Source organism: Balaenoptera ricei, chromosome 2, assembly GCF_028023285.1.
Source record: "Balaenoptera ricei isolate mBalRic1 chromosome 2, mBalRic1.hap2, whole genome shotgun sequence".
NCBI lineage: Eukaryota > Metazoa > Chordata > Mammalia > Artiodactyla > Balaenopteridae > Balaenoptera > Balaenoptera ricei.
The window spans coordinates 161,612,910-161,635,251 of record NC_082640.1 but is presented as its reverse complement, the minus strand read 5'-3'; the positions used below and the strand labels follow the sequence as shown (position 1 = coordinate 161,635,251).

General features: G+C 43.7%; 1 protein-coding gene across 1 annotated transcript in view; it reads right to left on the bottom strand.

Moving 5' to 3' along the window:
* Nucleotides 1–22,342, bottom strand: part of IFT43 (intraflagellar transport 43) — an 87,248-nt gene that overhangs the window by 36,874 nt on the left and 28,032 nt on the right. The window contains exon 3 of the mRNA XM_059914712.1: nt 18,971–19,035. Within this exon, the coding sequence (XP_059770695.1) occupies nt 18,971–19,035 (65 nt within the window). The remainder of the gene's footprint in view (nt 1–18,970; nt 19,036–22,342) is intronic.

Below are 22,342 nucleotides of genomic sequence, written 5' to 3'. Positions count from 1 at the left end.
GTGTCAAACTCAGGGGAAAAGCTGAGCAGGCCGCTCTACAACTCCGTCCAGCCTAGAAAGACAAGAGCTCACTCACTATACAGAGTGGAGCTGAGACAACACTTAAGAGGAGGTCTCTACACTGAGAGAAACGGATGTCGTTTTGTATCTGCAAATACCCCAAGATCGTGCCACATCAAAAAAGCATGCAGAAGAGGTGTGATCATGTGTCCCTTGCACCACTGGTCACACACCTGTCAACATGTCAGTGGCTCCTCGTTCCTAACACTGTAAAGCACACGCTTGGAATTCAAGGCCCTGCGTGCGGGTCCTTCTCTACCTTGTCCATCTACTTCCTTTACTTCTCCAGGCAAACCCCGGGATTCAGTCCCCCGCCCTGCGCACTCCAAACACACCAGGGCACATCCATGCCTCCCCCACTGGCCCCTGTGCCTGGGAGGTCTGCCCCGCCTCAGGGTTTGTCAACTGTTTCATTTCAAGGCCATGATTCATGGACCAAAATGAATAATTTCAAGCGGCCATCCAGAAAGCACAGTTCAGAAGGGCAAACACTCTTTCTGAGTTGTGCGGGGCCTTTGAGACCACTCAGTTCTAACGCTGAAGAGACAGAGCCCAAGGTTGCTGAGCTGGCGGCCCCAGGTGACACTGGACCTCCCCTCCTCTCTCTCCCAGTCAGTGCTCAGTGGAAAGAAATCTTGGGTACACAGGGCTTGAACATCTGGGATTTCCCGGAATCGTGATAGCCTACAGCTGTAAGGGGAACTTTGAGATCATCTAGTTCAAACCCCTCGGGAACCTCAACCCAAAGAGTTCCCATGACCTGTGCCAAGGTCACAGGGCGGGTGGGTGGCAGGGGGACTAGCACACAGGCAGATATCCCGACTCCTAACACGTGCATGGGGAAGGGGTGGCCCTAGAGAAGGAGGGTGAGTGGAGACGGGCTCAGGAATGGCCTCCAGGACAGACGCCCGCCCGCATTTCACGCGCACTTGGAGCTCCCGGCTCTGGGCTGAGAGCCTCCCGGACAACCCTGCCCTCGGCCTTGGAAGGAATCATGGCCTAAACCCGTAACGAGACCTGGCTCCCGAGCTGGCTGCCTGGGAATGGATCCGGTTCTTGGAGGGCACGGCAGGCTGAGAAGGAGCAGTCACTTCCAGTGCCTAATTGAACTTAATGATGAGCCTCATCGGGCCTTTTAACGGCGGGACCGGCATGGCTTTGGCTCGCGTCCCGACAGGCAGGCTGCGTCCTTTACGCTCACCTTCCCCTCAGGTCAGGAGGCCGGCTGCCCGGAGCCAGCTCTGCAGGCAGCTGGCTGGGGAGGCTGAGAGGCCGAGGTCAGGCATTCACCCCCTGCTGCTCTGCCCACAAGGGAACAAGACGGCCCTCAGGAACACCCGCTGAGGCTCTACCCAGTGCAAAGGCACTATGCCAGGGGTCCAGGGCACAAAACAGAAGGTGGCGAGGCGCAAAGAACAGGAACGTGACCCCGCGGTCAGACTCATCTGGGTTCAAATCCTGCTGGCTACTTACTAGCTGTGTGAGCGTGAGCAGGTGAGTTAGCCTTTCTGAACTTGCTTCCTCATCTGTTAGTGGGAATAATAACACCGCCTACCTCATGCGGGTGTTCTGAGGATAAAGTAAGACAACTGTGCTTAGCACAGCACCCGGCACAAAAGCCACATTAAATGGTGTGTGTGTGTGTGTGTGTGTGTGTGTGTGTGTGTTTTCCCATCCATACAACAAGAGGGCTGGGCGAGACATGTGGGCTGTCCACACGTGGTTCTGCAGTGTGGCCCCAGAAGACGGAATCTGGATCAGAGGATGGAGCTGCAAATTTCCTAAAGATGAACTGTTAAAGAAACATCGCGGAGCGGGGAGGTTGTGTGTATGTATACATGTATATATGTGTACACACACACATAAATACACACACATATAATCCTCCCTCCATATCCATGGGTTCTGTATCTGTGGATTCAACCAACCACGGATTGAAAATATTTGAAAAAAAACCTCAAAAAGCTAACCTTTAATTTGCCACACTCCGGCAACTCTTTACATAGCATTTACAATGTATTTACAACTATTCACATAGCATTTAAATTGTATTAAGTATCATAAGTAATCCAGACATGATTTAAAGTATACGGGAGGATGGGTGTAGGTTATATGTAAATACCACACCATTTTGAGCATTGACAATTTTTGTATCCAGGGGTGTCCTGGAACCAATCCCCCTTGGATACTGAGGGACAACTACATATATATATTTCTGTAAAGTATATCTATTGTGTAAAAATATATAATATATCTACTGCTGGTAAAAGATACCAATGAGGGACTTCCCTGGTGGCGCAGTGGTTAAGAATCCTCCTCCCAATGCAGGGGACACGGGTTCGAGCCCTGGTCCGGGAAGATCCCACATGCCGCGGAGCAACTAAGCCCGTGCGCCACAACTACTGAGCCTGCACTCTAGAGCCGGCGAGCCACAACTACTGAGCCCATGTGCCACAACCACTGAAGCCTGTGCGCCTAGAGCCCATGCTCCGCAACAAGAGAAGCCACCACAATGAGAAGCCTGCGCACCACAACGAAGAGTAGCCCCCGCTCACTGCAACTAGAAAAAGCCCGCATGAAGCAACAAAGACCCAAAGCAGCCAAAAATAATATGTAAATAAATTTATAAAAAAAAAATATATCAATGAACTGTTACAAGTAGTTACTTCTAGAGAGATGACTAGGATTGGAGGAGATGGTAGTTTCAGACAAATCTAGCTTCATGTCTTGTTTGAATTTTTATATCATTAAAGTGTCTTTGGTTTGCTTGTACAACTAAAACAGACTTTACAAAAAATATGTTTCCACTGAACTCCCCAGCAATAGAGGGGGTTCAGGCAGACCCCAGCCCAGCACTTGTAGAGACACCAGAATTTGACAGGAGATTAGACAGAATCTTCTAGTTTCAAGACCTCTGCACTAAGTGATAATCCAGAAAGACAAAGGAATATTCCATAGGACGCTGTGCTTTTTGGCTGGTGACATTTAAAGGATACTTCTGTGGGCCTGTCAGTTCCCTCCTGACCCTCCTCCTGTACAATCCTACCCCTGGTTCCCAGAAAGAACCAGCTCCAGTCACAGGAAAATTTGCACCTCTACAAAACTAGAAACTGTAAAGGGCTAAAAGTCAAAGCCTTCACAGGACACGCTAAGAACCCATTCTAGAACCACTCCTGGTTTTCAATCACAAAAATAAAACTCAAGCTAGTCAAGAGAAGCTGAAGGCCTGCAGGGAAGCAGGCTCTGGATGAGGTGGGATGGGAGCCCGTACTTTGCAGTCTTTGGCAGCCCTTGTGACAGGTCTCCCCGCAGGCAACTTGGGAGCAGTACTGCTGACTTCAGTCCTAGAAACACAGCTCCTGTGTGCTATGTAGCCTTGGGCCTCAGCTGTCCTCTCCCTCGTGCACAAGCACAGGCAACAAGTTCATCTCAAGTCACTGCATGTGCCCCTCCCCATCTCCCTGGGCATCTGGTGCTCACCTCTGCTCCAGGTAGGGACTGACCAGGGCCACTCGTCAGGAAGACTGCTCCACTTTTCAGAGTGGGAAGGGAAGTATCCAAATGCTACCCCACATGGGGCTTACGGGAAAAGACTGCTATCGCCTTCAATTGGGAGGCACTTGACAGAATTGCAAGATTCCAATTATTTCATATTTAGTCATTTGCATAAGTAAACTGGTTTTGTGACACTAGACAAGCCATCCAGGGCCCTAAACTGCAATGAATATAATGTAGAACATCACTTTTATCAATCCAAATGTAAATGCATGAAAATGCCTATCCTCCAATCCTCAGAGGAAAAAAGGTTGATGCATGCTTCCTATCTCTTCCCTAGCCTATGGAATCCATATGTACCATATCTGAAGCCTTTATGATACTTTCCAAAGAGTCATGTTATGGCTATTACATGAATAAATACTGCAAGTGTCCTTTTACAGCCTGGGAAAATATCAATATCATACCTATCGTGTGCTCATAATTACTTTCACTGAGATAGGAAATTCTGGAGTACTATGCAGCCCTTAAAAATGAGGCAATTCTTACCATATGACCCAGCAATCCCACTACTGGGCATATAACCAGAGAGAACCATAATTCAAAAAGACACATGTACCCCAATGTTCACTGCAGCACTATTTACAATAGCCAGGTCATGGAAGCACCCTAAACGCCCATCGACAGATGAATGGATAAAGAAGATGTGATACATATATACAATGGAATATTACTGAGCCATAAAAAGGAACGAAATTGGGTCATTTGTAGAGACATGGATGGACCTAGAGACTGTCATACAGAGTGAAGTAAGTCAGAAAGAGAAAAACAAATATCATATATTAACGCACATATGTGGAATCTAGAAAAATGGTACAAATGAACTGATTTGCAAGGCAGAAACAGAGACACAGATGTAGAGAACAAACACAAGGACACCAAGGGGAGAAACTGGGAAGGTGGTGGTGGTGGGATGAATTGGGAGATTGGGATTGACATATATACACTAATATGTATAAAATAGATAACTAATAAGAACCTGCTGTATAAAAAATAAATAAAATAAAATTCAAAAGTAAATAAATAAATAAATGAGGCAGTTCTACTCTGTATTGAGATTCAGAAAGATCACCAAGAAATACTGTAATATGATAAAAGAAAAATGCAGAATAGATATGCTACCATTTATGCTGGGGGTGGGGAGTAAAAGAATACATTAACTTATAGTTTTTGTAAAGGCATAGACTATCTTTGGGAGGAACTCAAAAAAACTGGTGAACAGTGGCTGCCTCCAAGAAGGGAATCTGGGTGCCTGGGGGGAACAAGAAAGGCAGAGAGAAACTTCCATTTTATATCCCAGCCTTTTTGTGTTTTGAATTCTATACTATGATTTTTAAAAATTTGTTTAAAATAAATAAAAGTAAAAATTCACTAAGAGTTTTAATGTCTCAATAGATGACATGAAGTCATACAACGTCTAAAACATAAGGATTTGTATTGTCTCCGCATCCTACTCTTTCTCTTTCACAATCCTCTTCAGGAAATGATTCACCTTTCTCAACTTAGTTATGTTTGAGCTTTAAGGTCAAATAGACCTTACTCCATAAAAAGGCAGAATACCGTCATTACAAAAAGGGGTTCTGTCTGCCAAAGATAGACCTGGGGGCACGTGCTGGTCAAGGGGCAGTGCTCTGTCCACATGTCCGCAGAACCAACAAATGCTCACCTTCGCCTCTGCCCGTGCAGGGTGACTTGCAGTAAACACCTTACGGCTGAGGACACTTCGGGGCTGAGTAGGAAAGGACAGCTCAGTTGAGTCCTGCCATCATCTGACCCTTATTCTCATTCCTCCCTACCTAATAGCTACCAACACAAGTGTCTGAAGACAGGAAGGGTGTAAGGATCAAATGAGCTCGACAAATCACACACTTTCCCTGTTTCATGGGGTCACTTATTTTTCACTAGTTATTTAAACTGTACACAGTTTTGGTATTATTTATTTTGTCCTCAGATCCTACTGAATGTAAATGATTTACAGTGATAAACAACACAATTAAATTCCAATTTTCTAAAGAAAAAAACCCAAACAAACAAACCAAAAACAACCCTGTGAATTCTCTAAGTTCACTAAAGTAAAAACTTCTCTAGCTCTTCCTCTACCATCTTTCCATCCAGGCTCTGAACATAACTTGAGAGCAAAGCAAGAAATTGCTCTCTGGGGAGCCCACATAGAACAAACAAATGTAAGATGTACATTAAAAAGATATGTTGTTAGATGACATGATACTTACATAGAAAATCCTAAAGATGCCACCAGAAAACTACTAGAGCTAATCAATGAATTTGGTAAAGTAGCAGGATACAAAATTAATGCACAGAAATCTCTTGCATTCCTATACACTAATGATGAAAAATCAGAAAGAGAAATTAAGGAAACACTCCCATTTACCACTGCAACAAAAAGAATAAAATGCCTAGGAATAAACCCACCTAAGGAGACAAAAGACCTGTATGCAGAAAACTATAAGACACTGATGAAAGAAATTAAAGATGATACAAACAGATGGAGAGATATACCATGTTCTTGGATTGGAAGAATCAACATTGTGAAAATGACTATACTACCCAAAGCAATCTACAGATTCAATGCAATCCCTATCAAATTACCAATGGCATTTTTCACAGAATTAGAACAAGAAATTTTATAATTTGTATGGAAACACAAAAGACCCCGAATAACCAAAACAATCTTGAGAAGGAAAACAGAGCTGGAGGAATCAGGCTCCCTGACTTCAGACTATACTACAAAGCTAGAGTAATCAAGACAGTATGGTACTGGCACAAAAACAGAAATACAGATCAATGGGACAGGATAGAAAGCCCAGAGATAAACCCACACATATATGGTCACCATATCTTTGACAGAGGAGGCAAGAATATACAATGCAGAAAAGCCAGCCTCTTCAATAAGTGGTGATGGGAAAACTGGACAGCTACATGTAAAAGAATGAAATCAGAACACTTCCTAACACCATACACAAAAGTAAACTCAAAATGGATTAAAGACCTAAATGTAGGGCCAGACACTATAAAACTCTTGGGAGGAAAATATAAGCAGAACACTATGACATAAATCACAGCAAGATCCTTCTTGACCCACCTCCTAGAGTAATGGAAATAAAAACAAAAATAAACAAATGGGACCTAATGAAACTTAAAAGCCTTTGCACAACAAAGGAAACCATAAACAAGATAAAAAGAAACATAAACAAGACAAAACCCTCAGAATGGGAGAAGATATTTGCAAATGAAGCAACTGACAAAGGATTAATCTCCAAAATATACAAGCAGCTCATGCAGTTCAATATCAAAAAACAAACAACCCAATCCAAAAATGAGCGGAAGACCTAAATAGATATTTCTCCAAAGAAGACATACAGATTGCCAACAAACACATGAAAAGATGCTCAACATCGCTAATCATTAGAGAAATGAAAATCAAAACTACAATGAGGTATCACCTCACAACGGTCAGATGGCCATCATCAAAAAATCTAGAAATAATAAATGCTGGAGAGGGTGTGGAGAAAAGGGAACCCTCCTGCACTGTTGGTGGGAATGTAAATTGATACAACCATTATGGAGAACAGTATGGAGGTTCCCTAAAAAACTAAAAATAGAACTACCATATGACCCAGCAATCCCACTACTAGGCATATACCCTGAAAAAACCATAATTCAAAAAGATACATGTACCACAATGTTCATTGCAGCACTATTTACAATAGCCAGGACATGGAAGCAACCTAAATGTCCATCGACAGATGAATGGATAAAGAAGATGTGGCACATATATATACAATGGCATATTACTCAGCCATAAAAAGAAACTAAACTGAGTTATTTGTAGTGAGGTGGATGGACCTAGAGTCTGTCATACCCAGTGAAGTAAGTCAGAAAGAGAAAAACAAATACCGCATGCTGATGCACATATATAGAATCTAAAAAAATGGTACTGATGAACCTAGTGGCAGGGCAAGAATAAAGAGGCAGACGTAGAGAACAGACTTGAGGACACGGGCAGGGGAAGGGGAAGCTGGGACGAAGTGAGAGAGTAGCACTGACACATATACACTACCAAATATAAAACAGATAGCCAGTGGGAAGCTCCTGCATAGCACAGGGAGATCAGCTTGGTTCTTTGTGACCACCTAGAGGGGTGGGATAGGGAGGGTGGGAGGGAGGCTCAAGAAGGAGGGGATATGGGGATATATGTATACATATAGCTGTTTCACTTTGTTGTACAGCAGAGACTAACACAACATTGTAAAGCAATTATACTCCAATAAAGATGGAAAAAAAAAAAAAAGATATGTTGTTGCTTGGCCCTGAAGCCACCTTTTCTGAATCTGTTTTGTCTCGGAAGCCACGTGGAGGAAAAGCACATATGCAGGTGGGAGCAATGATGATAAAGTTGAGACAGAGATTCAAGCAGGGGGCTCTCATGGGCATCTCCAAAAGCCACAGAAACAGGGACATGGTGCCCAAGCCCTGGGCACATTTGGTGGAAATGGATGCACAATAAACTACCTAAGACCTTCCCTTCTCAACCATCTCACATGCAACCGCCTCATCTGATTTCATCCAATACTGGACACTCATCTCTGATGCCTGACCAACCTCGCTGAGAACTAAATAACTGCTCACCCATGATGCCCAGGACCCCTGCCATGTCATACCAATTCTGGGATCTTTGTGGCTCAGGGCAGCATGCGGAAAATAAATTCTCAGTACTTCAACAAAATCGTACATATTGATGAAAACCTGAAGGTCAAGGACTCAGGGATACCTGGTGCCTTTTTAATTACTGGAGCTCTGTAAGAAATGTCCAAAAGTCACTCAATTATCAAATATGTACTGAACACCTATATGTGTCAAGTACTACAGACCGAGAAGCAAACGGTGTAGACAAAAATCTCTTGCAAAGTAACTATTTACTGTTAAGTAATGGAAATGCAAAGGTAGCTACAGCTCTCAAATAGTTCAGTAAAAAATAAAAACAAAAAAATAGAGAATGAGCCACATGCAGTGAAACACTGTCAGAAGGATGTTTTGTTGTATTATTCTCAAACTTTTCTATAGGTTTGAAATTTTTCAAAATAAAAAGACTGGAGCGGGCAAAAGGCAGGATTATAGGTATAATAAGTTGTATTTCAGGTAACCAAATAGTTGATGAGAGAAAGTTCCTTATGAAAGAATTTCTGTTAATAAGTGAGAATTAGAAAATCACCACTTGGGCTTCCCTGGTGGCGCAGTGGTTGAGAATCCGCCTGCGGATGCAGGGGACACGGGTTCGAGCCCTGGTCCGGGAAGATCCCACATGCCACAGAGCAATTAAGCCCGTGCGCCACAGCTACTGAGCCTGCACTCTAGAGCCCACAAGCCACAACTACTGAGCCCGCGAGGCACAACTACTGAAGCCAGCGTGCCGAGAGCCCCTGCTCCACACCAAGAGAATCCACCGCAATGAGAAGCACGCGCACCCCAACGAAGAGTAGCCCCCGCTTGCGGCAACTAGAGAAAGCCTTTGCACAGCAATGAAGACCCTGCGCAGCCCAAAATAAATTAATTAAATAAATTAGTTTAAAAAAAAAATCTTTAAAAAAAAAAAAAAAAGAAAATCACCACTTGACACCCTTTAATGAAATCATGGCTCTAGGCAACAATCATCGATGGATGCTTCGACCAGCAGGCAGGAGTCTGGTGGGGAACTAACATGGAGGCCACACCCCTGACCCCAAGGATCAATCACAGCCTCAGTTAAAGTGGAACCCCGGACACCTGTGCCTATGGCTGCGCTGCAGTGGGATGTACACAGCCCCGTCTCCAGAGTACTCCTGCCAAGACCGCAAGTCTGCGTCTAACCCCCAGCTGATCTAGATCGAACCCCCAGCTTCACAGGGAACGTGAGCGCCAAAGGAACAAGTTAGAAACCTTAACTAGGAAGCAATAGGCCAAATCCAGAATGTGGGACACTCTACAGGACAAGTTTCTCAAAAAAACCCACAAAAAACCAATGACATGGGAGAAAAAAGAGGTGGGTGTGGGGTAGGGAAGGCTGCAGAATGAAAGAGACTAAAGATGACTAAATACAGGTGGGGACCTTGATTTGCTCTTTTTATAATCAACTATAAAAAGACATCTTTGAGACAATGGAAGTACTTGAATATGATCTGGCTATCAGATGACATTAAGGAATCATTATTAATTTTGATAGGCATGATAATGGAATGATGGTTAATAAACAAAAACAGTCCCTATCAGTTAACAGAAATTATCTTCGGCAGGAAAGGAAGGAGGGAGGAGGGCAATGACATTTTAATATGTTGTCAAGCTCCTCTACTCATCCTTGGCCTCATAAAGGATAAAGGATTTTTCACACCCATAGGTACACCTTCTTAAGATGAAATAACTATATACCCTTATATATATCTAACCCAGCACTTCCCCATCTTTTTCAAGACTTGAGGCACTTAAAAATAACAGCTGTATGGAAAACTGGGGTGCACGGATGAGGCTGCTGGTGGCTACCAGTGACAGCCTGGAGGCCTTGGCAGCTCTAAGCCTGGCCCCAAAGGTCCAAGGACAGAGCACCCACATCTTGGTACACCTGCACTCACAGTGCAGCACACAGCACATCAGTGGGCAAGCTCTGGTTAACCTACCCTCTGTGACATCTTTCTAAGAAACTGACTTCTATGGAGATGGACAGCCTATAACAGAGCTGCCGTAAAGAGGACAAAACATGTGTCTGCAACTGTGCTTACAGATCTAGGAGCCTAGCAGCTCTGAACTTTTGCCTTTTACACTTTTGTAGCCTAATAAGAATTAACTACTCGTGGCTAACAAGAAGGTAAAGAGACTCTGGTATGACAATGACACAGAGGGAGAGGGCAGAAGCCCTTTAGTATTCTTGGAACATCTATGCCATTAAAAAAAAAAAAAAAAAAAAGCAAGAGGGAAAGAGAGAAGGAGGAGGGAAGGGGGCAACCTCAGGACCAGCACACGGCTGTTCCACCGCCATCTTGATGTCCTTGACACGTGCAGATGGTGTGGAAGTGGCTGGCACCAGAACAGCCCATGAGAAGGAATGAGCGGCCTATGGAGATTTATGTGAGGAGAGTGAGATGGACAAGGTAAAATTGTCAGGAGGAGTTGTTAGAAAGTAAAATATATTGTGACAATTCCACTCCTGCCGTTCATCAATAAACTGACAGATCATTTAGTGTCAATTAGGAGTGATAGATGGACAAGTCCCCATGATCCTGGGCCAAAATTAATGGCTGGGAGGGAGAGGGTGATTGAAAATGACGGCTGACATTGAGAGCAAAGTCCTGAAAGTCCCCGAGGGGCCATTACTTGCCTCATTCCCTTGCAGATCAATGCAGGGACAAACCCCAAAACAGACACTTTGAGACAAAACTTAATCAGACTACCTTTCCTTCCTCTCTTTCCCAAGTCTGGTTGACTCTCCTTCAGCTCTATTCCCCACCGACTACAAGTGCCCCACCTCAGACAACTTCGGAGCCAAGGCCAGCCTGGCTCCAAGATGGAATCTTTGGCATAGCTATGACTGTGGTGCCAAGAGAGGGGACAGGATCCCAGGCCCCAGGCCATTCCTGAATACAGCCCTTTCCTGTGGCTCAGGGTGAGTATTTGGGTTCCGGCAGCCAACGGCTCTAGCCAGTGAGGTGGGTGACACATGCCCTGCTCTCTATCTTGGGCAGTGTTATGCAAACAAAACAAAGGCATCCCAGAAACTCACATCCCTGGCTGAGGGCTCCTCAGGCAGATCTGTAAACAGCCCGCCTACTTCCCACTGGCAACAATGTAGACCTCTGTGAGCCTCACTTTCCTCCTCCCTCCCTTGTAGAGGGGTACCTACCTTAGAAACTAAAACCTACCCAATAGGGGTATAATAATAATAATAATAATAGGGTATAAGGTGCAGCTATGGACTGAATGTGTGTGGCTCCCCAAATTCATATGCTGAAACCCTAACCCCCAATGCGATGGTGTTTGAAGGTGGGGGCTTTGGGAACAAATTATGGTTAGATGAGGTCATGAGGGTGGAACCCCCATGATGGGATTAGTGCCCTCATAAAATGAGGAAGAGACAGAAGATCTCTCTTTGTGTGTACACACACCAAGGAAGGCCATGTGAACCCAGCCTCTAGATTTCTAGCCTCCAGAACTGAGAGAAATAAATGCTTGTTGTTTAAACCATCCTTTCTAGAATATTGTTATAGCAGCCTGAACTGGCTGAGACAGGTATCTAGCACAGTACCACTATTATCATCCCAAAAGAATTTAAGGTGAGACAATATTTTTAGTGTGAATTCTCTGCTCTAACCAGACTGACAGTGCGGTTACTGCTCCCCACCCCCCAACACTTATGCCTACACCAATCCTTGAACCAAAATGCTCTCCTCACAATGCTCTTTGCCCATCAGAATTCCTCCAGCTTGACCCCCATCTCCTCTGCAAGGGGCTCCCTGACTACTGCGATTACTCTCTTCTGACGTCACAATACCAGGGTTGGCCACTCCGTTAGTTTCTCACTTATGATGTGCTCCTTTTGCCGATCCTGACTTTTGTGAATGAAAATGCCTCATCTCCCTAATTGGAATCAAAGATCTTGCAGGTCAGGAAGCACATAGCTTCCCTGGGGCACCTGCAAATAGCAGGAGCTCACGTTTTCCAGCCTTCACGGGGCAGACCCTCAATCCAGCCCAACAATCGCCTCTCTTACCGCTAGTTGGCCCCCTTTCCTCTTTGTTTTGAATCTGTTCTACTTGCCTCCAGATGCCAGTTCTCCTTTGCTCCAATAAGCTCAACACTGTTTGCCTTCCCACTTTGAAAAAAGAAGAAGAAAAAAAAAAACGCAGGCCAATTCAAAATGGCCTCTTCCCCCAATTCCCTACTCCCCTCAGCCTTTTTTTATAACTTGCCAGCCTTTCCAAGCTCCCTCCTGTCCTGGAGGAAAAATGTCCCTGCCTCTTCCCGTCCAAGGTTAATTAGTCTCTCTCGGAAGGTCTTACCCTATGTCTCCAGGATCCTACTCCTTCACACCCCCCTATTTCATGTGTAATCACTCTTTCCCCAGGTATCACACACACGAGTCTCAACACAGACTCCCCCTTCCAAATACTGCCCCACCTCTTTCCTTTCCCTCTCAGAGTAGGAGCCTGTACCACTATCCCCATTTTCTCACTTCCACCTTCCTCTTCAACCCACTGTAATCGGCTTTTGCCCCAACACAAATCACTGTAATCACTTCCTCAAAGGCCTCTAGTAACCTCCAAACAACCAAACCCAAGGTTCTGTCCTTGTCTTCTATTTGTACACATGGCTCAAATTGTAACTGCTTTTTGACCTCTCTTCTAGACTCCCACACCGTGGAGACGATCTGTATGCACTGCCACCGCCCCCAAGTCAGGTCTCTCCTCCTGCCTTCTCCACCTGACGGCACCACTACCCAACCAGTCACCGAAGCCAGGCACCTTGCAGTGGACCTTCAACTCCACCCTCTGCCCTGCACCCAACTAATGGCACTTCTATGAACTCTACCCCCAAAATGTCTCCAAATCTCTCCTGTCCATGCTCACACACACTGCCCCAGTTCAGGCTCTTATCACCCTTCACACAGAGCATCACCTCCCCAACAGGTCTCCCAGCCTTCCAGAGCTCCACGTGCCACACCGACACAGTAAGTGACCAACCAAACTACTGATCTCATCATTCATGTGTTCAGTAAATAGTCACTGAGTGCTCATCATGGCCTGGCACTGTCTGAGGTACTGGGGGTATGTGAACAAGGCTGCGTCTCCTCTCACGGAGCTTACAGGAGAGTAGAGAGAAAACGACAATACGTGTATGTGCACACGTGTGTGTATGGATATATGTAAGGTGGTGAAACCTACAGCAGGAGATGGGGAACACGGACTGATGAGGGGTGCTACTCTATATAAATTGAGGTCAGGTGGAGGCTGGGAAGCCATGGTAAAGACTGGGGGGTTTACTTTGGGGTGGGGGGGATGCCCCTGGAGGGTTCTGAGCAGACAAACGTGAAATGACCTGACCTATGTTATAAAGAGGTCACTCTGGCTCTTGCAGATAAGACCAAGGGAGGCACGGGTGAAGGGGGAGGCCAGTCAGGAGAGCCTGGCCTGCGTCAGCACCAGGAACGACGCTGGCTATAGCACTGGCCGTGCGGACGACAAGTGTGTTTCAACCGTAGACTGAACAGGTTTGCTGACAGACTGAACCTGAGTGGACATGGAGGAGTACAGGACGACCCCAAAGTTCAGCGTCTGAGTGACAGGGAAGGTGGAGCCCATTTATGGAGACCTGAGGGGCCTTGGGGAGGTGCAGATGAGGGGACGGGGTGGAAGGGGTGGAAATGAAGAGGACCGATTTGGACGTGTTAGGACTGAGTTGCACATTCAGGTGGAAAGGTCATGTGGACAGCTAGATGCTCAGGGGAAGGACTGGGCTGGAGATACAAACTCTGGGGTTATCAGTGTACAGGTGATAGGAGAACGCCCGAGAAGGGATGGAGAGCAAGCCGAGAGTGAGCGTCGACAGAGGAGAGGCGGCTGGAGGGTGAGCCCTGGGCATGCCGACAGACACTGAGGGGTCAGGGCCAGGCGGCAGCCCGAGGAGCCAAGCAAGGGGATCCCTTGAAAAGTAACACCGGAAATGGAAGAGCACTTCCCTCCCAGGGAAAATGGATCTGATCTGGAAAAATCTTTAATATATTCGTCGAGGAATTAACACTTGAGATTCTCTTTTTTTTTCTCTAAGAAGCAGATATAGGATTTGACTCATTTCCATATTTCAAAATAAATTCCAGATAATACAAACACTAGAATCCCCTAATAACTTAGAAAAATGGGGCTCCTCTATTAGCCTCTCACTAGCATATTTCAAAGTCACCTTCTTCTTAGTTAACACGAAAAAGCAGTGTTATGTTCACCAAAGGAACAGTGTGGCACTTAAATAGCATATGGCATATATGGCATATAAATAGACAGAAAGACCACCAGAACAGAATAACGAGTCCAAAAGCAGACCCAAGTACATACAAACATACAGACTATGGCAAAGGTGGCTTCTAAATTCACTGGAGAAAGATGGATTTTCAAATAAATGGTGCTGGGACAACAGTCATTTAGAAAAAAGATAAAACTAGATCTGCACCTCATACCATACACTGGAATTAATTCCACATGGATCAGAGACCTAAATTTTAAAGTGTACATTTACGTACCAATGTTTTCTTAGGTCTGTCTTCCAAGGCAATAGAAATAAAAAGGAAAATAAACAAATGGGACCTAATCAAACTTACAAGCTTTTGCACAGCAGAGAAAACCATAAACAAAATGAAAAGACAACCTACAGAATGGGAGAAAATATTTGCAAATGATGCAACCAACAGGGCTTAATTTCCAAAATATACAAACAGCTCATACAACTTGACAACAAAAAAAAACAAACAACCCAATCGAAAAATGGGCAGAAGACCTAAAGAGACATTTCTCCAAAGAAGAAATACAGATGGCCAATAGGTACATGAAAAGATGCTCAACATTGCTAATTATTAGAGAAATGCAAATCAGAACTACAATGAGGTATCACCTCACACTGGTCAGAATGGCCATCATTAAAAAGTCTACAAATCACAAATGCTGGAGAGGGTGTGGAGAAAAGGGAACCCTCCTACACTGCTGGTGGGAATGTAAGTTGGTGCAGCCACTGTGGAAAACAGTGTGGAGGTTCCTCAGAAAACTAAAAATAGAACTACCATATGATCCAGCAATCCCACTCCTGGGTATACATCCAGACAAAACTCTAATTCAAAAAGATACAGGCACCCCTGTGTTCCTAGCAGCACTATGCACAATAGCCATGACATGGAAACAACCTAAATGTCCATCAACAGATGAATGGATAAAGAAGATGTGGCACATATACACAATGGAATACTACTAGCCATAAAAAAAGAATGAAATAATGTCATTTGCAGCAACATGGATGTAACTAGAGATTATCATACTAAGCGAAGTCAGAAAGAGAAAGACAAATACCATATGATATCACTTATATGTGGAATCTAAAATATGACACAAATGAAGCTATCTAGGAAACAGAAACAGAATCAGGGCCATAGACAACAGACTGGTGGTTGCCAACGGGGAGGGGGTGGGGGAGGGGAGGACTGGGAGTGTGGGATTAGCAGATGCCAGCTGGTATATATAGGATGGATAAACAACAAGGTCCTACTTCATAGCACAGGGAACTATATTCAATATCCTGTGATAAACCATAATGGATAAGAATTTGAAAAAGAATGCATGTATGTATAACCGAGTCACTTTGCTGTACAGAAGTAATTAACACAACATTGTAAATCAACTCTACTTCAACAATAAATAAATAAATAAATAAATAAATAAAATGTAGACTTAGAGTGTGGTTGTGTTCCAATAAAACATGATATATAAAAACAGGTGGCTGTGCACTTATAGTCACCTGATGTATGACAAAGGAGGCGAGAGTATACAATGGAGAAAAGACAATCTCTTCAACAAGTGGTGCTGGGAGAGCTGGACAGCTACATGTAAAAGAATGAAATTACAACATTCTCTAATACCATACACAAAAATAAACTCAAAATGGATTAAAGACCTAAATGTGAGACCAGATAATATAAAACAACTTGAGGAAAACATAGGCAGAACACTCTTTGACATAAATTGCAGCAACATTTTTTTTGGATCCTCTCCTAAAGTAAAGGAAATAAAAGTAAAAATAAACAAATGGAACCTAATTAAACTTAAAAGCTTTTGCACAGCAAAGGAAACCATCGACAAAATGAAAAGACAACCTTCTGAATGGGAGAAAATATTTGCAAATGATATGACCAAGGGGTTAATATCAACATATATAAACAGCTCACACAACTCAATATCAAAAAAAAAAACAAACAACTTGATTAAAAAATGGGCGGAAGAACTGAATAGACATTTTTCCAAAGAGGAAATGCAGATAGCCACCAGGTACATGAAAAGATGTTCAACATCACTAACCATCAGGGAAATGCAAATCAAAACCACAATGAGATATCACCTTACACCTGTCAGAATGGCTATCATCAAAAAGAACACAAATAACAAATGTTAGCAAGGATGTGGAGAAAGGGACCCCTTATACACTGTTGGTGGGAATATCAATTGATGCAGCCACTGTGGAAAACAGTATGGAGGTTTCTCAGAAAACTAAAAATAGAACTACCATATGACCCAGCAATGACACTCCTGGGTATATATCCAAAACAAACAAAACAAAACAAAACAAAAACACTAATTTGAAAAGATACAAGTACCCCAATTTTTATAGCAGCATTATTTACAATTGCTAAGATATGGAAGCAACCTAAATGTTCATCAACAGGTGAATGGATTAAGAAGTGGTGTATAGACACACAAAGGAATAGTACTCAGCCATTAAAAAAAAGAACAAAATATTGCCATTTGTAGCAACATAGATGGACTTGGAGGGCATTATGCTAAGTGAAATAAGTCAGACAGAGAAAGACAAATACTGTATGATATCACTTCTATGTGGAATCTAAAAAATACAAGAAACTAGTGAATATAACAAAAAAGAAGCAGACTCACAGAGAACAAACTAGTGGTTACCAGTGGGGAATGAGGGTGGGGAGGGGCAATATAGGGTGGGGGAGTGGGAGGTAAAACTATTGGGTGTAAGACAGCCTCAAGGACGTACTGTACAACAAGGGGAATAGAGCCAATATTCTGTAGTAACTATAAATGGAAAGTAACCTTTAAAAATTGTATAAAAGCAGGTGGCTGGCCTGTGGGCCACAGTTTGCTGAATCTTAACATATAGAAACAAATAAGGATACATTTTAAATTTATATATACATGTTTATTTTTTGCAAAAAGAAGTACAGGAAGGATAAAACAGAAACTAATAAAGAAGTTATCCATGGGAGATGGAGGGAATGAGGTGGAAAGAATACGGATGGGAGTGAGATTTCTCTGAGTATATCTTTCTATACCATTCTGATACAATAAAAAGTACACAATATCACCAGTTCTTGCCAAAAACATTTAACTTGAATCTAATCATGAGGAATCAATCAGAGGAATCTAGAATGTGAGGCACTCTACAAGACAACTGACCTGGATTCCTCAAAAAAGTCAATGTACTGGGTGGAGGTGTAGTAGGGCGAAGGGGAGCTGGAATTATTATAGAGACTAAAAGAGCATAAAAAGAGACAGAACTACCAACACAATGTGTGAACTCTGATTGGATCCTGGAACTCCAAAAGAGATTTTGGGGACAACTGGGGAAATTTAAATATAGACTATATTTTAAATATTATTAAATCATTATGAAATTTTTTAGATGTAATCATTATACGTGATTATTTAAAGAATGTCCTTAATCTTCAGAGATGCATGTTGGAGTATTAAGAGGTGAAATATCATGATGACTGCAGTTTATTTTCAGATGATTCAGGGGAGGAAAAAAGTGTGTGTACACGTGTGTGTGTGTGTGTGTGTGTGTGTGTGTGTTTAGAGGTGGGGAGTGGAAGGGGGGAGGAAGGGGGGAAAACTGGAAAAAAAATATTTCTGATAGTGCCATTTTGAAGGCAACAACTGCTGAAGGAAATTCTGAACAAGGGTAATGTCTCTTCTTTGAGAAAAAGAAATTCCTTTCCTGAGTTTATCGTTGGCCATCCCACTGGTGTAGTAAACATATATACATACATACATGTATATTGGTTTACCTTTCGTCTGAGACTTACTACAAGGGATTAAAGACCAAAATGATTTGTAATCCAGCAGTAACTAACAGGCAAGTCCATTCTGTTTAGAAAGTAACTTTAAGAAAAACACAGAATGTTAGAATATGGAGGAACTTTGAAAACATTATGCCAAGTGAAAGAAGGCAGTCATAAAGGACCATGTAACATATGATTCCATTTACATGAAATGTCCAGAATAGGCAAATCAGAGAGACAGAAAACAGGCTGGTGGTTGCCTAGGGCTGGGGAGGTTGCAGGGGGACACAGGCAGTGACTGCTAATGGGTATGGCGTTTCTTTAGGGGGTAATAAAAATGTTCTAAAAGTGATTGTGGTGATGATAGTACAACTCTGAAAATATACTAAGAACAGCTGAATTGTACGTTTCAAAGGGGTGAATTGTAAGGTACATGAATTACATCTCAGTAAAGCGGTTATAAAAAATAAAAGAACAACACAGGAGCACAGTGTCCCCTGCCACCCCCCCCGCCCCGCCCCGTGACCTGCCGGCACTCACCTGGAAGCCTTCACGGAGTCATCTGCCCAGCCTCCTTGCCGGCGGGGTGGCTTGGGAGGGGGAGCCTGCAAGGGAAAAGAAGTCAACAAAACAGTTACTCAAGACCAGTGTTCAAACAAACAGACGCTGAGGTTAAGGTAACCTAAACCAACCTTCTGAAACCTTCGAATGCAAATACAATACTATGAAACCTGGGTGCTTTCGTACCCTTCTGGAGGACAATCTGGCAACGTCTACTGAAAGCCTTAGAAATGCTCACACTTTTTGAGCCAGCAATTCTAACCCCAGGAATTTATCCCAAGGAAATAATCAGAGAGAAACATAATGTCATTTTTGAATATAATGAATAACTGGACGTCAATAAGGAATTTAAGTAAATCATGGAATACACATGTGAAAATACTATGCAATAATAAAACACTGTATTAAAAAGGAATTAATGATATGAGAAAGTTCAATATGTGTTAACTTTTTAAAACATGTTCAAAATAGTAGGTATATGCTTCTAATTTTGTGAAAAGATCACTAATACAGAACATCTAGTGCTAATTAGCTATCAGTACATGAATGAGAGGGGATCCAGTGTAAGAATCATGGCAATTTCTTTTTTCCTTCTTTATGCTGTTGTGCATTTTCCAATTCTTTTTTACCATCAATTTATATCACTTTTATAAAAAGAAAAGTAATAAAATAAAAATATATAAGAGAGGCTTGTTCAAAGACACAAACTCAAGTGGTGGGTTAAAAAGCTACTCAAGTTATTTGGGCAGGAAGCATTCACCTGCAATAGATACACCCACAAACCCAAGTGCAGGAATTCTTGTAACTATTTTTGATTTTGTGGGCCGCACAGTCTCTGTTGCAGCTACTCAACTCTGATGCTGCAGGGCAATCAAACCACAGACAAGAAGTAAACACCTGGGTGTAATGTGTTCCAATAAAGCTTTACAAAAACAAGCAGTGGGCCAAATTTGGTGGGAAGTATTCTGCAGACTCCTGGGCTAAAATCACTGCAATGCCCTTTCAATCTGTTGCTAAAAACCTAACTTGCAGGGACTTCACTGTGGCGCAGTGGCTAAGAATCCGCCTGCCAATGCAGGGGACACAGGTTCGAGCCCTGGTCCGGGAAGATCTCACATGCCGCGGAGCAACTAAGCCCGTGCACCAAAACTACTGAGCCTACGCTCTAGAGCCCACGAGCCACAACTACTGAGCCCACGTGCCACAACTACTGAAGCTTGCGCGCCTAGAGCCCATGCTCCGCAACAAGAGAAACCACCGCAATGAGAAGCCCGCGAACCACATCGAAAAGTAGCCCCCGCTTGCCACAACTAGAGAAAGCCCGTGCGCGGCAACGAAGACCCAACGCAGCAAAAAAAAAAAAAAGGTGGTGGGAGACAGGAGGAGCAGGGACTGAACTGGGGAGGGGTTGTGAAAGATTAGGCATCATGGAAAAGGAGCATAAGTGACATAAATTTAGGTCAAAACGCACTCCTTTGAGTAACCACTGAGCTGTTGAGGGATTAAATTAGTGACTATATGGTAAATGCTCAGAGCAGTGCCTGGCACATAATAAGTACTATATCTTTACTGTTAGCAGCAGCAGCATCACTAATGTCAATATTTGAAAGGTTAGGCCACGTGTAACAACATATACTGTACCATTTGGAAAAGAGGGGGAATAAAAAGACTCCTCTGAGCCTGGCCTGAGCTGTCATTTTGACTACTGATGCATCATATGGTTAATAAAGTTCCCTAAGATTCCAAAACCCCAAATGATCTGCTTTCTCTTCTTTAACCACAAACCCCAGAAAGTCACAGCTATTGGGAGGATGAGTGAGAATCCTTTCTGTCCAGACGTAACACAAAGACACTTCTTTTCTCATCTCCTTTCCACTCCGAAACAGTGCCAGCTGCTAAATTAGGACAGCAGCTTCAAAACAGAAAGACCACCACACGAGAGTCACTCCTCCGCAGCCAGAAGAATTTAACAACTAGTCCCCAAATCAAAGGGGCTTTTGCACTAATAACTGAAAACTTCAGCAGTTGACATAATGTTGTAAAAACCATATAGGCTGCTTTTCCTTGAGATCACCTGGGAGAGGAAGAGTTACAAAGTACTTCTCTGCACCAAATGGGGTAGGGTTATAGTGGCCTTCCCTGCTCCCCCTGGGAGTCCTGGCCAACCTCAGAGAGAGCACTAAGGCGGCTGGGAGATGGGGGGCAGGCAGAACTCAGCTCTCTGCAAGGTAGGGCTTGTGTGTTTAGCGGGAGATGTCTCTCCTGATGGGGAATCCGTATGGTCATGACTTAGTACTCGGAGTCCAAGGAAAAGAAATTCTTTTTTTTATATATAAATACTCCCTACTATGAGTCTTGTTACGGCCACACACAAATACCCTGTCTCCATGAGACAGACGTAATTAACCACTATTACCAAGTGACAAAGGCTCCTCCCCAGAATTCAACTTTGTTCCTGTGTGGGGAGCTGAGCGCTGTCCTATACGCATCAGGTGAGTTAGAAAAAGCAGAAGACGTCATCCCTGTCCTCAAATGATACCCGGGGTCCAATGAGGCTGGAAAGAGGCAGAATTCAGGGTGTATCAGGTCTGTATGAAATGTATGTGATGGACATTGGGCTTAATCTGAAACTGCCAAGGCCACACTGGAGCGGGGAGGTAGGTATGAGGGATGGAGGAACTGACAGTCCTTCCAGCGAGAGGCTGCATCAGGGTCCAAAGGTGAAGCTGAGGAGGAAGCCCTCAGCCCTGGGGCAGTTCCACTAAATTTTGCAGTTTTCTCGTCACCTTTGGTGGTTTTTATTGGGCCACACTCTCTTGGGGCATCATTCAGACAGCGCTCTGACAAGCGTGCATACGTTTGCAAGGCCTGACTGAAGGCTACACAGAATCGTACCAGCGTGGGAAGTGCTGAGGACAAGGAGGCTGACGGAAGCTTTATGGAATAAGTGGGGCTTGCCCTGGATTGGAAAGATAAGCAGAAATGTAAAGGAAGAGCATTCCAGAAGCAACCAGATACGAGGTGCAGTGACACCAGGATAGCACATAACACTCAGGCTGTAGCAAATGCTGTTCACTGATCACTGACTGTATTGGTCAGGGTCCGAGGTCCTCAGCACCTATCACTGTACAACGCAGGCTGGAAGCGAAAGCTGATGCAACTTGATCACGACGGAGTAGTTTAAAATTAGGTGCAAATGATCTGTTTGAAATGTAAGCGGGTGACTGGTTTTTCACAATACAATTTAAAAGGTCTGGTGGGTTCTTTTGCATGGACAGTCCAGCCCCTGAATGTCCGGCAGCTCTCCCTAAGAGCTATGACGACGTCATCGACACACCTGTTAGCACAGTT